Source organism: Meleagris gallopavo, chromosome 15, assembly GCF_000146605.3.
Source record: "Meleagris gallopavo isolate NT-WF06-2002-E0010 breed Aviagen turkey brand Nicholas breeding stock chromosome 15, Turkey_5.1, whole genome shotgun sequence".
Lineage (NCBI taxonomy): Eukaryota > Metazoa > Chordata > Aves > Galliformes > Phasianidae > Meleagris > Meleagris gallopavo.
The window spans coordinates 15,119,709-15,136,807 of record NC_015025.2 but is presented as its reverse complement, the minus strand read 5'-3'; the positions used below and the strand labels follow the sequence as shown (position 1 = coordinate 15,136,807).

At 41.4% G+C, this 17,099-nt stretch overlaps 1 protein-coding gene across 1 annotated transcript; it reads right to left on the bottom strand.

Annotated features, from left to right (window-relative positions):
• Positions 1 to 226: 226 nt before the first annotated feature.
• Positions 227 to 16,163, bottom strand: TCERG1 (transcription elongation regulator 1; the record flags this gene model as incomplete). Its single annotated transcript, XM_010719218.3, has 13 exons — positions 227 to 1,460; positions 2,206 to 2,306; positions 2,544 to 2,627; positions 3,545 to 3,724; positions 4,113 to 4,295; positions 5,084 to 5,248; positions 9,723 to 9,873; positions 11,918 to 12,036; positions 12,746 to 12,835; positions 13,862 to 13,997; positions 14,788 to 14,854; positions 15,455 to 15,615; positions 16,030 to 16,163. Coding segments are annotated over 13 exons (1,773 nt in total), but the record flags the coding sequence as incomplete, so codon positions are not given.
• Between the last annotated feature and the right edge of the window lie 936 nt (positions 16,164 to 17,099).

The window sequence follows — 17,099 nt, the reverse complement described above, 5'->3', positions numbered from 1 at the left end:
AGGCACCTAATTAGAAGCTGTAGGGCATGGATAATGCTGCAAAGGCAACGTTATACAAACAGACGCTCATTTACCTTCATATTAATGACACGACCTTAATCTCCCACTCCTCGGCCCAGAGGGACAGACCCACACCCCCCGTGCAGGCAAAGGAAGAAACGCCACAGCCTGAAGAACTGAACTGGAAAATAATTCTGTTTGGCACCGAATTGCACAGATGCTGATCTGAATGTTTATGAAATTTAATTTGATGCTGTACAGTATCACACAGTTTGGCAAAACACAGCCAACATTTTAGGCAATAGGACTTCAGTTCTTTGCTCTGCTCTTGTATTCACAACTCCAACAAAACCCAACAAAAACTGGCGTTAGGCCTGTACAATCCATATAAAAAAGGAGTTGGTTTATTGTAGTTCAAATACATAAACTGAACAATCCCAACATTTCAAAATTAAACTTTAGAAACACAAGTTTAACATTCAAAACAGGAGTATAGTTTACAAGAATTGCCCAGAAGGGGAATCCACAGTCTAATCCAGAAGTATGCAAAGATCACTTATCGTAAATAAAAACATTTATACAACCGTCCTGCTCTGTTGGGTAGCCACTGCTACAGCCACATCTTTCCAACTGGAGTAAAAATCATTGGACAGATCTTTGCCTGGGCAGAGCAACCTGATTTTGTTTCTAATCCATGGATAGGGTAAGGAACAAAGCAGACCTGTGAGCAAATTTAATTTGGTCTCTGCAGTGCTAATTCTTCTTTTGGTTTTAACTCGGGCTCCAATGGATTTATCACCACATACAAGGGTGCAATCAAGCACGGAATCGGCACCTGTTACCACAACGCAGCCCTCAGCCATCAGCAGTTTCAGCTACGGCAGCATCTCACCTTCACAGCCAGCCAGCCCCAGGGCCACGCTCGCATCTGAGCCCCACGCACAGCTCTGGGAGCTGCACCACTCTGCCCCTCCTGCCCCACTGCTCCAGGACACCCGGCACAGTCAGCACAGCTGGGCCCCACCAGTCCTGCCCTCAGAAACTCATAAATAATCGCCACGTTCTTTTTTCCTCCTCTTTTTATATACATTTTCTACTTTTATACAGAGACCATTTTACGTTCACAAATACTGCTTTCTCCTCTGTTCCTAAGATGGTTTTGCAATATATTCACGGTAATGTATATGTATAAACCCGACAGATGGCTCATGCAAGCTTTTTGATTTAACAGATACTCTTGCCTTCAGTGACCTCAGCGCTACTTTGTCGTCCGTCTCGTCGGCTCCGAGGCTGTGGGCGGCGGGGGCGGACCTCGGCGGTCCAGGTCGTCCACGTAGGACACGATGAGTTTGCGTCGCTCCTCCGGCACGCAGTCGAGCACCAGATAGCGCTTGTCGTTTTGTAGTATCTTCTCCACATCCTTCAGATGCTGGTCTGACTCCTGGATCAGCTTTTTGGATCTGGAAGCAGGCAGAAGGAATTACTGCCTGGCACGGCCTGGGCTGCCGCCCCACTCCGCAGCGCAGCAGTCGGGGGCAGAGCAGTGCCAGGGAACCTGGGCAACAACCACTTTCTGCTCAGAATCAGTCACAGCAGCAGTACTCAAAGCAGAGGAGGACATATCTGTAGCCCTCGTGCTAAATTACTTAAGCACCATGGAAGACTTGTGCCTGGCTGCCATGGCCTTGTACAGCACTACATGAACCGCCTAAATGCTAAAAACTTAGGGGGACAAAAATCGAGAGTTTTAAATTAGGCATCCAACTGAGGCAGACAATTAGGATTTCACAGCTTTGGTAGTAAACTGTGTGCGCTGCGATTTGCTCACTGAGTGGCATCCCCTGAAACCAAAACTCCAAAACACTCCAGTGACGACTGGAAGGGCAAGGACTGACACAAGCACAGAAGATGGCCCTCACCACAAAATGAATCCAATGCCTGACAGCCCAGGGTAAACATAATGCCATTCTGAAGCAAAAGACATCTGTGCTGGTTTGATTTTCATTATTTGTTAACCATTAGAGAAATGTCAAAGCAAACCAAAACAAATCCTCTACCAACTACAGATTATTATTTTTTTTGACAGATTAGGAAAAAATTATAGAATAAGTTTAGGCAAAATTATTCTAGGGAACAAAAGAGCAGCTTCTTGCCACTTACACACAAAAGCACAAACAGAGCTCTTGGTGACATTCTGCTACACACCTGTATGTTATAAATTTGGTCTCCTTCAAGAGTGTTCGGAAGTCAGCTTTGGCAGTAATGTATTTGTCTCTAATGTACTCCTCAAACTCCCTTTGTTTTTTCTGAAAGACAGAAGACAAACTCAGAACGTCGAACGCAGACAAAGTACTTCATGCAATTCGACATACTGAATGTAAGTAGAAGTCCCACGATGAATGTATTTTTGTCTACTTTTTGCATTTTTTAATTAAAAATATTAACATACACATAAGGCAGGCACCATTTCAGCAGTCCCTGATTTTCCTTCTCCGTATCCTGCACCACAGTGAAGGCCAACAACAGTAATGCAAACCTCTTACCCGGTCACTTGACGAAAATTTAATGCACCTCGGGTCTTCTTTAATGATTTTTTTTACTTCTTTCCATGTCGATGTTAAAGTTATCTTTCAAAAGAAGCAAAAATAGTTAAAACTGCAAGAAAAATTATATCCTACAGATGTGGGATATAAATATTACCACATCTGAAAGTAAATATCCCCAAAGCACACCAACAAAATCACTGCTGTATCCAAGTGTTGGGTTTTCATCACTCCTATTTCTGTACTTGTGTTTTTTGTTATATGATCTCATACATTCACTTTTCTTCAGACACTTTCGAATCAACATCCTCCCAGACATCATTTACATTCTAAGACCTTTTTCTAGAACATATCTACGGATATATGCTGTGAAAAATTACCTACAGGAAACCGGCTTCAAAATAACATCTGCCATTTGATTCTGTCCCACTAAGATCTGCCTGCCGTTCTAAGAGCTTTTAACCAATGCCTTAAAAACACTCAAAGCTGTAGGGTTAAGAAAGCCGACTGAAGCTGGTACACAATTTTAAAAGACCAAGACTCGCTAGAGCCCCACAGCACACTGAGAAGATGACAGGCTCCCTCAGCGTGGCACAGAAGTTCAAATTAAAAAGCATGATTTAAAACAGAACGCTGAGACAGACAAAAGATCGTCTGCTGGTATCGAGATAAACACACTGGTTATTTGAAAGAGCAAGATGCCATATAGAAAAGAATATCAAGCAACTCAATACTGAAGAAACGTAACATCCTGCAGGAGATAAAAAAAAATCACTGATTAGAAGTTTAAATGCAAATGAACTGTATGTTAAACTGAAACAGAACTCAAGATAAGTAAGGAAATGTAACGCTTACATTTTTCTTATGGAGAAAAGAGACTGGTGAAGCAAACGGTCCCAGGAAATAAAGCCAAACAAAAATTAGCTCTTGACAGAAAACTGAAAAGTCCAACTCCCCACGGACTTGCAAATATCTCATGTCTGAGCATATTTAGCTCTTACCGCTGAAGTTTCATCCAGAAGTTGCCTGAAGTGTTCCCTCTTCTTTTTGGTAAGTGCTTCGATGTGCTCATTGAAGAGCTTTTCTTTCTCTTCTCTTTCCAGCAAGGAGCCAGACTCCCATCGGTGATCTTTGCGCAGGGTCCTTCTGGTGTCAGACCACGACACATCTGAGGAACGCACCTGGGCAAAGGGATGATTATTTCTGTAAACATGTTTTTCTAAGGTTCACTGACAACTGTTACTTAATACTCAGCGTTCTTCTATCCCCTCTACTACAATTCAAATTAAAAATTAAAGCTCTTCAAAAAAAATTCAGAGACAATAGCAGCTTTCTGTGAAACACAAACCAAGCAGCAGCAGAGGGAAGCACTACGCATTAATTCAAATGAAGGAGGAGAAATCCTGCATTTGTCCTGGAAGAGTGTTCTCTTGTAAAGAAGATGAAGACAATTCTCTATCTATGTAAGCTTAATTGAAAATGCCAAAGTGCATTTCATACAGGGCATCAACTGGAAAAGAATGCACTGCCAAGCTCCTGGAATGAAGACAGAACCCGTTTGTGCCTTACCATGTCAGACAGCAGTGCTTTGAAGTTCTGTATAGCTTCCTCCCGTTTGTGCTGCTCACGCTCTCTGTCGATCTCCTTGGTTTGCTCTGATCGAGCTTTCTGCACTTCTCTTTCTCGTTCACGCAAACTTGCTTCGATGCGAGCTTGTCTTTCCAGCTCCTTTTCCTTTTCAGAATCTAAATTCTGCAATGTAAGAATAGAAGTTTTTCCTCAATAAAAACGACCTGACATCTTTCATGCTTTCATTAGGCAGGTTAGCAAATTAAAGGATTATCAAACCGAAAGTATCTCAGCACAAAATACTTCAAAGTGATGTAAGATCTACAAGGCTACAAAATTTTGCTTCAAGAACTGCTGAATTGCTGTAGGGGCTGCATGGGGGAAAGAAGTCTGGCTGCAACACACACTTGTTCTGATCACAGAACGACATTTCTCACGAGTGCTTCCCTCACTGTGAGTAATGGCTGAGGGAAGCAGTATAACCACCTTCAGCCAACCTTCACCTACTCCACCATCAATCTCCTTGAAGAGAAAGGCAGGAACGCTGCATTCAGAGACAGGCAGCAGTGAAGGAGCTGCGTGTGAACCACCCACCATCCTGGAAGTTCAGCTGATACGAAAATCACATTTTGGATGGAAAGTACCCATTTTGGTTCAGTCGTCAGTGCGATGTCTGCACGTTCTGAAGCCAATGACCTTACAGGACTCTGTTTTTTCTGTTCTGAGTAAGTTCACCCGTGCATGAATGCAAGGTATGCGTGCAGGCACACACACACCATGCAGCAGCAGAGCCATGGACAGCACTGCTAAGACTTGCAGCCGTTCCAGGGTGCTTCCACAAATAACCACCGGGCAGAGTTTTCTTAAGCATGGAAAGCGTGAGGCTATCTTACAGTTGTAGTTCCCTCACACATCATCAGCAACGTAACCAGCAGAACATGCAAAGTTACTTCCAAATGGCACACACGTACCTTAGCTATTTTTTCAATGTACTGTTTGAAAAGGTCTTCCCTCTGTGAAGAGCTATCCACAGCTTTGTAACGAGGGTCAGTCTCTACTTTGTCCTTCACTTTGCTCCAGCGAGACTGACTGTCCAGGTGGTGGTTAGCCAGTAGTTCAAAGAAGTCCATTTTGATCTATTTTACAGACAATAACAGAAAGATAACACTTGAGAAAGAGACTTTGATACTAGCAGTTTGCTCTTATGAAAGAAGAAATGAACTTACCTCCATTAGAGGGAAGTATACTAACATTACATACCATTTTAACTTAGAAAAAGCATTAGAACTACTAAAACTCCGAATTTAGACCTCACACATCTAAAACTCACTTCCTCTTTAGGAAGATTTTACAGCAGGAAGATCTGCTAAACCTAAGATGAGCTATATTCATTAGAGAATGATTCACCAATTTTATTTCTTCAATTTCAGCTCATTTTTTGAGCTTTTACATATCAAAATAACAAGCTACTGATTCTCCACTGCAGCATTCCACTATCAATATCACAGAAGCTATGCAGTTTTAAGCAGGGCTCTAAATAAATCGTGCATTTAAGGACTCGTATTCCAAGTGTGCAATAAACAGAGGTAAGCACTTGGATCTACTCTTAAGTAGCAGCATCCTAAGATGGATCTAACCAATAAAGAACACATACAGCAGTAATTAAGTGAATTACATTAAAAGACAGATATGCAAATAAGGATAATTTTTAGTTTACATTTTCAGCTTTAAATGGGATGTCAACACTCTGTCCAAAATGACAGCACTCCCAACGGCTGGCAGAGCATCAGTCCTGCTGGATTTTTGTTCTGCTTTATTTGTTTGTTTTTGTTATTGTTGTTTGTTTGAATCTTAAGACAAAAGCGAGCAACCAATTTTCACCCAAACTCCCAGAATCAGCAGTCACAAGAGCAACTCCTGTGCCTTATTACACCTCTGTTTTCTGGGGTAGATGATTTCCCTCTTTCCTGACTTTAACTTCTAGCTGATTTTTCCTTTTTATTGCCAACACTTGATGCCACAGAAGTCTGGTTTGGCATTTAAGACCCCGTGTGTGAGAACAGAAGCAGGAGGCCTGCTGTTAGCCTGGCTCCCTGAGCAACCTGCAGCCGTGTCTGTGAATGGGCAGACTGGACACAAGGTCGAGCACGCTGCCTTCGCGGCATCCCAAGCCTTGCTGACTATGGAGCAAAGTCTTCGGTCCCGGCACAGCACTAAAACCATTAGTTGAGAAGGACTGGCCATTCGGTTTGTGATACTTATCACCTCTCCTCATCCATCTGAAAATCACCAAAAGCAGTTCAGCTCTGGGACGCTGAGGTTCACAAAGGAGGTGAACACACTGCATTTCCAGAGGACTGCCAGCCTGCTGCTCTAAAATGATTGGTTTCGGCACGTAGGAATGAAACAAAGCTCAGAACAACATTCTGCAGGCTGATCCAGCGACAACTTAAACTCTTTACAATATTAATACATAAACATCAAGGATTTATAGACTTTTTTCTTTACTATCTCAGAAAGGTTCAGACAGTAGGCAGAGATTAGAGAACAGCGGTTAGAGCCAGCCGAGGAGTTACTCTGTATCTACAGCACTATCATTTTGCTTAAAAAGCTGAACAAAATGCTAAGCAAACCATTTATTCATTTTAAGATAAAGAATGTTGTTTCAAAACATCTTTAAACATGCATGCAGTATAAAAATATGAAGCTTTCTAAGCCATGGCATTAGAAATATGTCAAAAATCAAACGGTGCCCAGATCATAATACAGAAGTCTATAAAGTAAGGGTCTCTCAGAGCTCACCAGAAGCACCCCGCACCAACACCCTGCAAAAACAGACACCTTCCGTGGAAAAAGGCGATCAGATCTCGGAACACAGCACTGCAGGACGTGCTTCCACAGCAATGCAATGCAAGCCCAAAGCCTACCAAGCCCGCCCCGTCAGGAACAGCATCCCAGCCCCAGCACTGTGTGCCCCCAGCCCCCAGACTGACGCTCCGTAAGCAACAGCCGCAGGAGGAAGGGAGCACTGAGCCAATTCCTCCTAAGCAGCACGAGCGACTCTCCAAGCAGGGGTTTCACTTCGGCCAGAACTACCTTTCACCTGCAGCATCTGCAGCACAAGCACTGCGATTTGCTTTTTAGTTAAAACTTCAGAACGTCTCACCAAAGAACAGCCTTTTAGGATCGCAGCTCTGGGATCTGAAGTTCAGTGCAGGTGAGCAAACAACACATAACCAGCTGGCAAACAGCGCAGAGGGGGACCCTCGGCAGGGCTGCCACAGGACAGCAGTGCTGCCCAGCCCCACAGAGCCGCAGGCCAGCCCCACAGAGCCGCAGGCCAGCCCCACAGAGCCGCAGGCCAGCCCCACAGAGCCGCTCCCTGCCTGCTCCCCCCAGCACTCGCTGCCCCCTGCTGCTGAGCGGAGAGCAGCTGAAAACCCAAGCGCCCATCAGCAGCCAGTGAGCCGCAACTCACAGCAAAAATCAAAACGCTGGGTGACTCCAAACCCTTACATTAAAGATTTCTGTAAAGTGGATCCTCCTTAAATCGAGATTTTGGACTTTTAAAACAGACTGAGAAAGCTTCAAGTTCAACGCTTTAAATTTTCTGTTGTTTTAAACACTTTCAAAATCAAAGGAAAATAAGACCGAAAATATTTCAGGTGTATTTAGGTCTTTTTTTTTTTTTTTTTGGCAGTTAACACATTGCAGGTACAACTCTCATCACTTCACAAGGAAAAAAACTAAAAAAATGTAAAGTACCGGAGCTGCGGGAGGCTAAAGTCACCACACAGAGATACCAATTCTTTCCTCACTAGGGGAATCCCATAATATTTGCGTGTCAGTGATTGACAGCTGTCAGACTGAACTGATTGACAGGCCGCACAGCACATAACTGTAAAATCTATCCACTTGTTATAAAACAGAATACATAAAATGGTTACAAAAGGCTTTTGGAGAAAAAAAACATTATTTCAAAAGCAAACAAACACAGTCTCTCTTCTTTTAACTTTAACTTAAGAACAATCATGCAACAATACAACATTTTACTTTGCACTAAGCTGTAAGAATGCTTTAAAGCAGTATGTAAAATTCTAGTTCTGAAACACATCAGTTCTCCTCTAAGAGCACAATCATTTATTGAAAATATCGGCAATCAGGCAACATTTGGAAAAAAAGATCAGAGCTCCTGGATTAAGAAAAAAATACACGAGACTTATTGAATAAGAAAACTGTCTGCAAATCTAATGTGCTGTTCAGCATTTTTATCCTCTGCAAGTATTCTAAGTGAAACATACATTAACTTTACGTTATGAAATAAAGACTGCAGACTTCAACATGTTAAAAATCAGCCTTTAGAGGTTCTTTTCTCCACTCACACACCACACAGGGACATTGCAGGAAGGCTGCACATTTTGGTGGTAGCACCCAGTGTCACCTCTGCAGTCAATTGCTCTCCTAGCACTGAGAGCACAGCAAGGGAAGGAAGCCCAGCAGGGTAGGGGAGGTGATTCTGCCCCTCTGCTCTGCTCTGCTCTCTCGAGACCTCATCTGGAGCACTGCGTCCGGTTCTGGAGCCCCCAGCACAAGGAGGACATGGAGTTGTCCAGAGGAGGGCTGTGATGATGATCAGAGGGCCGGAGCACCTCCTCTGCGAGGACAGGCTGAGAGAGCTGGGGCTTCGCAGCCTGGAGAGGAGAAGGCTGCAGGGAGACCTCATAGTGGTCTACCAGTACCTGAAGGGGCCGACAGGAAAGCTGGGGAGGGACTTCTTGTAAGGGCAGGTAGTGACAGGACAAGGGGAAACGGCTTTAAACTGGAAGAGGGTAGATTTAGACTGGATATTAGGAAGAAGTTCTGTCCTGTGAGGGTGGTGAGATGCTGGCACAGGTTGCCCAGAGAGGCTGTGGATGCCCCCTCCCTGAAAGCTCAAGGCCAGGCTGGATGGGGCTGCGAGCAACCTGGGCCATGGGAGGTGTCCCTGCCTACAGCAGGGGGCTGGAACTAAGTGATCTTAAAGGTCCCTTCCAACCCAAACCATCCTCTGATGCTATGAAAGCCTGCTCTTGACTATTGACACTACGGTCAGATGACATTTGGAATTCATTAATCTTTAATAGCTGACCTTTAATTCTAATAAGCAGCAGTTTATACATAAGATATATTTACTGAAAGATTAAGTCACTGAAGTGCTAGCTTTAAATGGAAAGAAAACATGGAAGTTGTTTGAAATTTACTTGGAGCAGCCTGCAGAGAATTCTAAGGTCTTACTGCCTACACTAAGAGAACAGAGAGGTAACAGCCAGCTCTGGGTCTCCCAGCCAAGCAGGACAAGAACTGTGTTCCTCTCAGTGCCCAGGGACAATATTTTAAAGTGTTCTCAGTGTCACAAATATAAGCTCAACACACTCTAAGTGAGTATACCTGCAAACTTAAAAGCAGTTAGTTTGGAAAGACCAAAGAGACATCTGTGAAGAGCTTACACTGTAAAACACCTACAGGAAGGGAAGGGCTGAGTCCCAGACAAGGCATGCTGCCATCCAAGCACGAGCTCTGTCCCATCTCACTCAGGCTCACACCACTCAGCTAAAAAAAAATTCACCTTACCTTCTCACCCCTGGTCTTCGAATCTTCCTTTTCCTTCTTTCTTGCCGCTGCGATAAACTCATTAAACAAGGCCTCTCGATCTTTCATCTTTTCAATTGCCTTGAATCTCGAGTCTTTAGCATGCTTGGCTGCAAATTCACTAAAAGTAGTTCTGCAACAAAATGGCAAGTGAACTCATGTGGCAGAGCTGTCTTTGCTTGGAAGCAGGTTAGCAGAGAAATATTTCCTCTGCTGGTATACATGCCAGAGCACAATGAAAAACAAAAAGAAAAAAAGAAAAACCATCCTATGTTCTCACTGTAGAGATGCTTGATCAGTGAATTACAGAAAGGAGTCCAGTGTAGGCACGCACACGTTAGACACTTGTAAGGTATTGGTTTGCTGCTGTTTTGGTTTAATAGAACTACCTGCAGAACACGCAGGTGGTAGGTGTAGGAAGAGAAACTACAACACAACCAAGAAGAGGAAATGAAAACTCAGCTGGCTGTAAGTTGTCTTTTTTGTGGTTAAGCAGTTCAGCCACCAGTCTTGTCCAGGTATTTCACAGCTGTGAAATTAAAAACTTTGCATGCATTCACTTGCAGCCAAACCATGCTAAGAGTTTACCAAGGAAATCATCTTACTGTGTTAGTCACAATGTAACACTGGCTGCCGAAATCTTCCCCTGCAGTGAACACTGTATTGCCTTATCTTAAAACACATGGAGTTGAAAATACTTCACACACTATGGGCAGTTGCAGCAGTACTGGGCTTTCAACCCATTATCCCCATAGCATTTTCCTGACAGTTCTCTCACCTCCAGGGCCAGATTCCAATCTGTGCAGTAGATATAGTACTGCCACTTACCTCAAAAAAAACCACTATTCTGCTTTTTCCAAGCTCTGATGCAAATCTGGCCCCAAGAATACGTGAGACACTTATAATCATACGAATGTTTTCATCACAGCATGGAAATAATTAGACTTGGAAAATCCAGCCTACTGTTGCTGTAGGGTAAATTGAAACAAGAAGAGAATTTGGTAGCTTGTTCAAAAAGATTAGAAAATGAATGTACAGCTATATTGAAGAACAAGAGCTGCTTAAGTGGAACACAAACTCTTGAGCATGTTGGACTGAGATAGATGATTAAAAGCAGTCTGACGCTCACAGAGGTACAGCAATATCTTTAGACAAACACTGAAACCAGAAGACAAAGGATAAGATTAAACAAGACAGTCTTTCAGTCGGAGTTCTCTCTCCCACCCCAGTCCATAATTAGGTAAGAATCAGTCCCAATACGACACACTGCACATATCTTGGAAGCTGAGAACACTACAGCTAACAGGAAGCTTTGATGCTGGTCTGTGAATGCTACGTGGAACTCACTGATCCAGTTTTTCTTAAAATATTCTCATGACTCCATCCGTCCTAGACTACCAAAATCTCTGCCCTCGTTAAATGAGCAGACTGGTGCTTTACAGTAAGAGTTGTGAACCAGATTTGAAGTCATGTAAGAATTTACATAACACTGGGTTCCCTCAATTCCCAACGCCGGTCACTAAAATAATTACACTGAAGCAAACCAAACAAGCAGTTTCTTCACTGTAAAAGAATTAATGCCAAGTAAGCCAAGAGATGCTGAAAGAGAACGCTCACCTGTTGACATAAGCACCTATTTCATGAACTCTACGTGAGAAAGTTGTGAAACAAACATTTCTAGCAATGTAATCCTGAACGTTAGTACATTTACTGTTATCATTTCACTGTTACCACTGCATGCTGCCCTGGGTGAGAAGGGTAAGTAACAATTTTCATATTAAACAAAACATTAAAAAGTTATATTATTATTAACACACTTTTAAACAGAAAAATGTCCCTTCAAACTCTCAAACTGATGAATCCTCCCTAACACTTCTCAGAGACTACAAATATTCTTAGGAAACAGGGTTATTAAAGAAGAACTGTGGTGGATCTTGAAACCTCTCACATTCCAGAGAATGTTGTGGGAATTTTTCAAAATGACTAAGAATACATAAGATGTGATAAAGTTCCGTTATTTTATAGACTAATACAGTAGGCAAAAAAAGATTTTAATACCTCGTTTTTCTCCTCTTTGACCATTTTGAAAGAGGTTAATGAAGTTGATCTACCTACCACCACCCAGAATACTGGGTTCTTGCAGTGCTTATGCACACGAATGACAAAGAAGTTCCTACCTCGGGTTAATCTTTGATTCTTCCATCATTTTCTTGAAATCCTCCTTGGCCTGCATTATTTTGTTTTTCTTCTCCTTGCGCTCTTCTTCTGCTCGGGTTTTCACATACTGATCAAATACCTACAGAAACATCACAAAACATAAAAACCTGCACCACATCAGCTCTAGGCAAGGACGGAGAAAAATCCCACTTCTTTCCTTTTCCCTTGGCCCCTTTCTCCCACCACAGAACCAACACAGACAAGGCAGAAAGAATGGCTACAAGTGCTCTGTACTTGAATGTGTGAATTACTCCAATATTCTGAACTCCAACACACTGAGCGTGTGCTCTGGGAACAGGAACAGTTCCTTACATGTTCACGTTAACATTTTACTGGGACATGTGTTTAAGCAAGCAGACACTTCTTGTGTTTTTGAGTTTTCTGTCTGTGTACATCCATTCAAAGCTTCCTGAGTGAGAACTTGCTTAAGAATAAATGAGGTGTTTGGGATTTTTAAACTATTTTTTATTACTATCATTTTTTCAACTGCATTAATCATTACTCCAGTAGTTTGACAAGATACTGAAGATTCTGACCATTTCATTCAGGTTTTGGGAAGTTTTTGTATGCATACAACTCTTACTGCACTAAAATGCTTATCTCGGAACAGCAGAACTATCAACTCACTTCTTTTTGGCTTTTGCAATTTCATGACAAATCCTAATCATAATAAAAATCCCTTGCAACATTGATTACTCAGGAAGGCTTGCATGGAGAAAAAAATAATTGACAGAGGATTTAGATAACACCTGCAGTAGCTGGAAGGAGAGTGAATTTGACTTCTTTACCTGTTTTCTTTCTTTAGGGTTGAGAAGTAAATAACGAGGATCAAAAACTATCTTGTGCAGTTCTTTCTCCCATGTTGAAAAAGCAGAGACCTTTAATAAAAAATAAAGTCAGACTTTAACTTAGGCTTAACTTCTCTTGAATATACAGAGGTTGTACAGTTTGGCTTAAAAAATATAGGGCATGAAAAGAGAGAGACAAACTCGTGGTGAAGTTTTCATCGCTAATAAATGATGAGCTATGGGGGGTGGCCAGAGCAAATTCCAACACTAATTGGCTCTGAAAACTTTATAAATAGTAGCACACACTTAATTACTCATTAGAATAACTACTGCTGTGTGACATTAAAAGAAAACTAAGAAGTCAGTCTTGAGATTTTATGTTCTCAGAAAAAATACAGAGCAGACATTGGATGTAAGCGTTATGATTTTTAAACAACAGTTCTGGTACAAGAGATTCCAGCTTAAACAGGCTCAATTAATCTTAGGAAAGCATTATTACAATTAAGCCATGACATTAAGCTGTTGAAACTAAAAAAAAAGCTCACTGGCAGCTGGAACCACTTCACATATTTAACTTCCAAAAACCCGAATTTATACTCTAATAGTCTGATTTGTTTACCAGAACTGGTTGGTATAAAGGAAATTCCCAATTTAGTTAACTAAAAACAAGAAGTCTCCCATTTAAGGATAAGAATGTACAGACTATTTACTGCTTTTCTACGGAATTTTACTACTTACTGGAACTTACTGCTTTTCCCATGTAGGAACACCTCCCAAAACATTAAGTGTCCATTTCTTATTTATTTTCACTGGCATCTTCCAATTTTATGCTTACTTAGCTTGGATTTTATTTTATTTTTTCTCTCTCCTCCCCCCTCACCTCCATCTTGAAACTGTTTAATTTTACCTATTTAGAAATGAAATGCTGATTTTAACATTCATTGAGATACAGACTCTTGTACCAAACACAACCATGAACTGGAAGAATTACGAAATTGTTTTCCTTGTATGAAGTGCTGCAGGTCCTGAATTGGCTAAGAACGAAGATTTCTGTCTGAATCTTCCTCTCACCCCTCCACTCAGTCACTCATTCACACACATGCTTATTTCCCTAACCCCTCTTTCTAGAAGCATGTCCTTGAATTGTTTCATCCGGGCCTCCAAAGGGACGATGGCTCTCTCTCGAGCAGCTTTAATTTCAGCTTCCATAGCAGCCTCCTTCTCTGAGTCAATATCTTTGTTATCATCCTTCCTGGGGAAAAAGAGGAAATGAAGCATACAGTATGACTCGAGAAGTAGCAAGTCAGCTCTGCGGGACAGAGGTTAAATGATAACAGGTCACACAACAGATAGGACAGGTTACTTCAGAGGTACAGCCTTACAAGTCATGACCATTCTTTGAGACTTGGATAGGAATGCTTTCATATTGAAAGAGCTCAAGGAACCAAGATATTTTCAACAACTTCAGTGCCAAGAAACAAGCCTAAGAACTTAACACATTCTGGTTGTGTTCAACGGCCCCGCCAGACGTGCAGTAGATTTTAGGTTAGCTGCACTAATTCTCTCATCTCCTGTTCAAGACTGTGAGGCTCTGTGAAAAAGACTACAGCAGTTAATTCAAACTGAGAATACCTTACAGTGATTAAAGCAGAAAATGCTGTAACAGAAGTGACATATTTATCCATCAAAACATTTCTGGAAAGAAATGCACAATTTGGTGATTTATATTTACCATGGGCAAAAGTGCTTAGCTCCAAACACAAACTCACAAACTATGAACAACTTTATGATCACCCCTAAGAGTACAAAACAACAAACAAAACTGTGAAACTGTTTTTAAAATAGCATGTAGAAGTCACTCCGACTAAAATAATGCCTGCTGCTTCCATTACAGAGAACAACGTGAAAAAGGAAATAAAACATTCAAACTACTATAACAGAGTGAAAAACAAATCTTATAGAAATAACTGCTATTAAAATCTAGACTGTTGGACTTCGTGCAGATATTCATAAGCAAGATAAACAACCAACTCAAAACTTACTTGCGCTTTTTAATTTTAATTGGCTCATCCTCATTTGCTTCTTCTATAGATTCATGCTCTTCTCTAACTGCAAAAGATTTCAATACTACTTTAGGTTTTCATCTTTGATGACTCACACGTGAAGCCTTACACAAAACCAGAGGACGGACAATACATGCAGTACTGCATTCTGATAAGGGAAGAGGCATTCTTAGTTGCTTCCAGAAAAACACCATCAGGATGTTCTGGTGGGACTAACAGATTTATGGTAGGCTTTGTATTTAAAATGATGAACACTGACCTTTTATTTCCAGGAAAAAAGTCAGACTAAGCAGCCTAACAAAGCACATCTGGATCTCCTGGTTATGTACTTGCATTTAGCTCTCCTCCAACTACCAAGCCCATGTGTCATCCCAGGATCATTTACTACAACTCATATCAGAAAGATGCCTCAACTGAGCAGCCTCTTACGTGCTCTCCATTCTTGGCAGCTGTTTTCAAACTGCACCACATCTGATGTTCTTGCATTCCCACCCTCTTTCTTGAAGAGATCCCAAAGCTATATGCATTTTTTGATACGTCTACATTTTTCTCACTTATTTAGACATTACTAATTTTGGAAATGAACACAAAATAGATGATAAATTATATTCAGCCTTTTAAAGGAAGGTGAAAAGAATGCTCTTACTGAGTTTTTTCCCTTCTTCCATTCCTTTTTTGTGAGGAGGTTCTTGAATAATTTTGTCTACATCAGCTCTTCCAATAAGGTCATCTGGCCTGTCCCACATGGAAAGACGTGTGGTAGGGTTATAGAAGAAAACACGCTCATCACCGGTCCACACCACACACCTAGAGATTTAGCAGAAACAAAACGTCTGGTTTTACCTTGTTATATTGTGTTCATACTGCCATATGAGTATTCCACATTAAAAAATTGGATTGTTTTGGTCAGCAGCTGCACCTATTCCTTCCCCAAAGCATAGGGCAGAAGTAGCAAACAATTCTGGGGGGCCAGAATTTCACAGCAGATCAGGAGGAATCGGCAGCAGGAAGGGGAATGGGCTATGGAACCTATGCCAGTAATGCACCTCACAGGACTGCAGACTGCAGTGAGCGTGAGACACAAAGACTCCAATGTTATCTGAATCAAAAGTGTGCCATGAAAGGATCTTCATGCACTATTACTTGCTCTACCTATCCAGCAACATTCCTTGTGACGTTTCAGTCCTCCAGTTGCAGGCTGCAGGGAAAATCAGTACCTACCATGGGGTTCCTGGAATAGGGGTGGTTGCCACTGGCTTGGCTTTCTGAGCTGCTTTTTCTTCTTCAGTCATTTCTTCCTCTTTTGGCTCCTCAAGATAAAAGCAAACAAACAAAGAAACAAGCAAGCAACAAAATCAAGTTACAGGATTTAGGCAATGATAGCTAAGCAACTACTTGTTCATTACAGGGTAATTTACTTGTTTTAAACAAGCAATTGTATTTTGAAACAATGCTATTCACCAGCTCACAATTCCACCTCAACCACACTTCCAACAAAAGCACTGGAATTTCGTCACAGACTGTAAGAGCTGCTCCAAAACTCCATCTAGAAAACCTCCAGGTGTTTGCTTCGCTTAGACTTCATTGAAACCTTACTTAAATACTTCTCTAGATCTGCACAAATCTTTGACATAGTTCATCAAGGACTAAAATGCAGGGGCAAAGACATATGTATTTGTTCTTAAAATCCATTTATCCAAAACAAAGACGTGAAGCGTGAAACAGTCGAAAGTCCACAATGACCTTTGTAACAGAAATAAACAAGCCAGCTGCGACCTCAAAAGTAAGCAGGACACAGGGGTAGCAAAAATAATAATTGAATTCTGCATTTTTGCTAAGAAGTGTACATACAAGTTCACAGGCATCAATATAAAAATGTTATTTCATTTATTTTTTCAAGCACCTTGGCATCTTCAAAACCTATGCTTTTTCAGCATGACAAAATCCCTTTCAGGAAAAAAAAGGCTGATTTTTTTACTGCAGTGTAAGCACTGAACACCTTCTAGCACATGCTTTCCTGACAAACTAAACAGATTGTTATAGCACATGGGAAAGTGTAAGGTTTGTTTCAAAGTAGTAAAGAAACAAAGAAATAGCTATTTAAGGATTTTAAAGGAAAAGTTTCATTTTTGTGAACACCTTAAGAAGAGCAAAAGATTGATTATGTCTGTGCAATCAGATTACTTTTTTTTTTTTGCTATGTTCATATTAATTTTGTAACTTAACTCAAACTCTATTTTTTCTTTTAAAGTTGTCTTTTTCTGTTAAAAAAAACGCTATAGGGTAAAAAA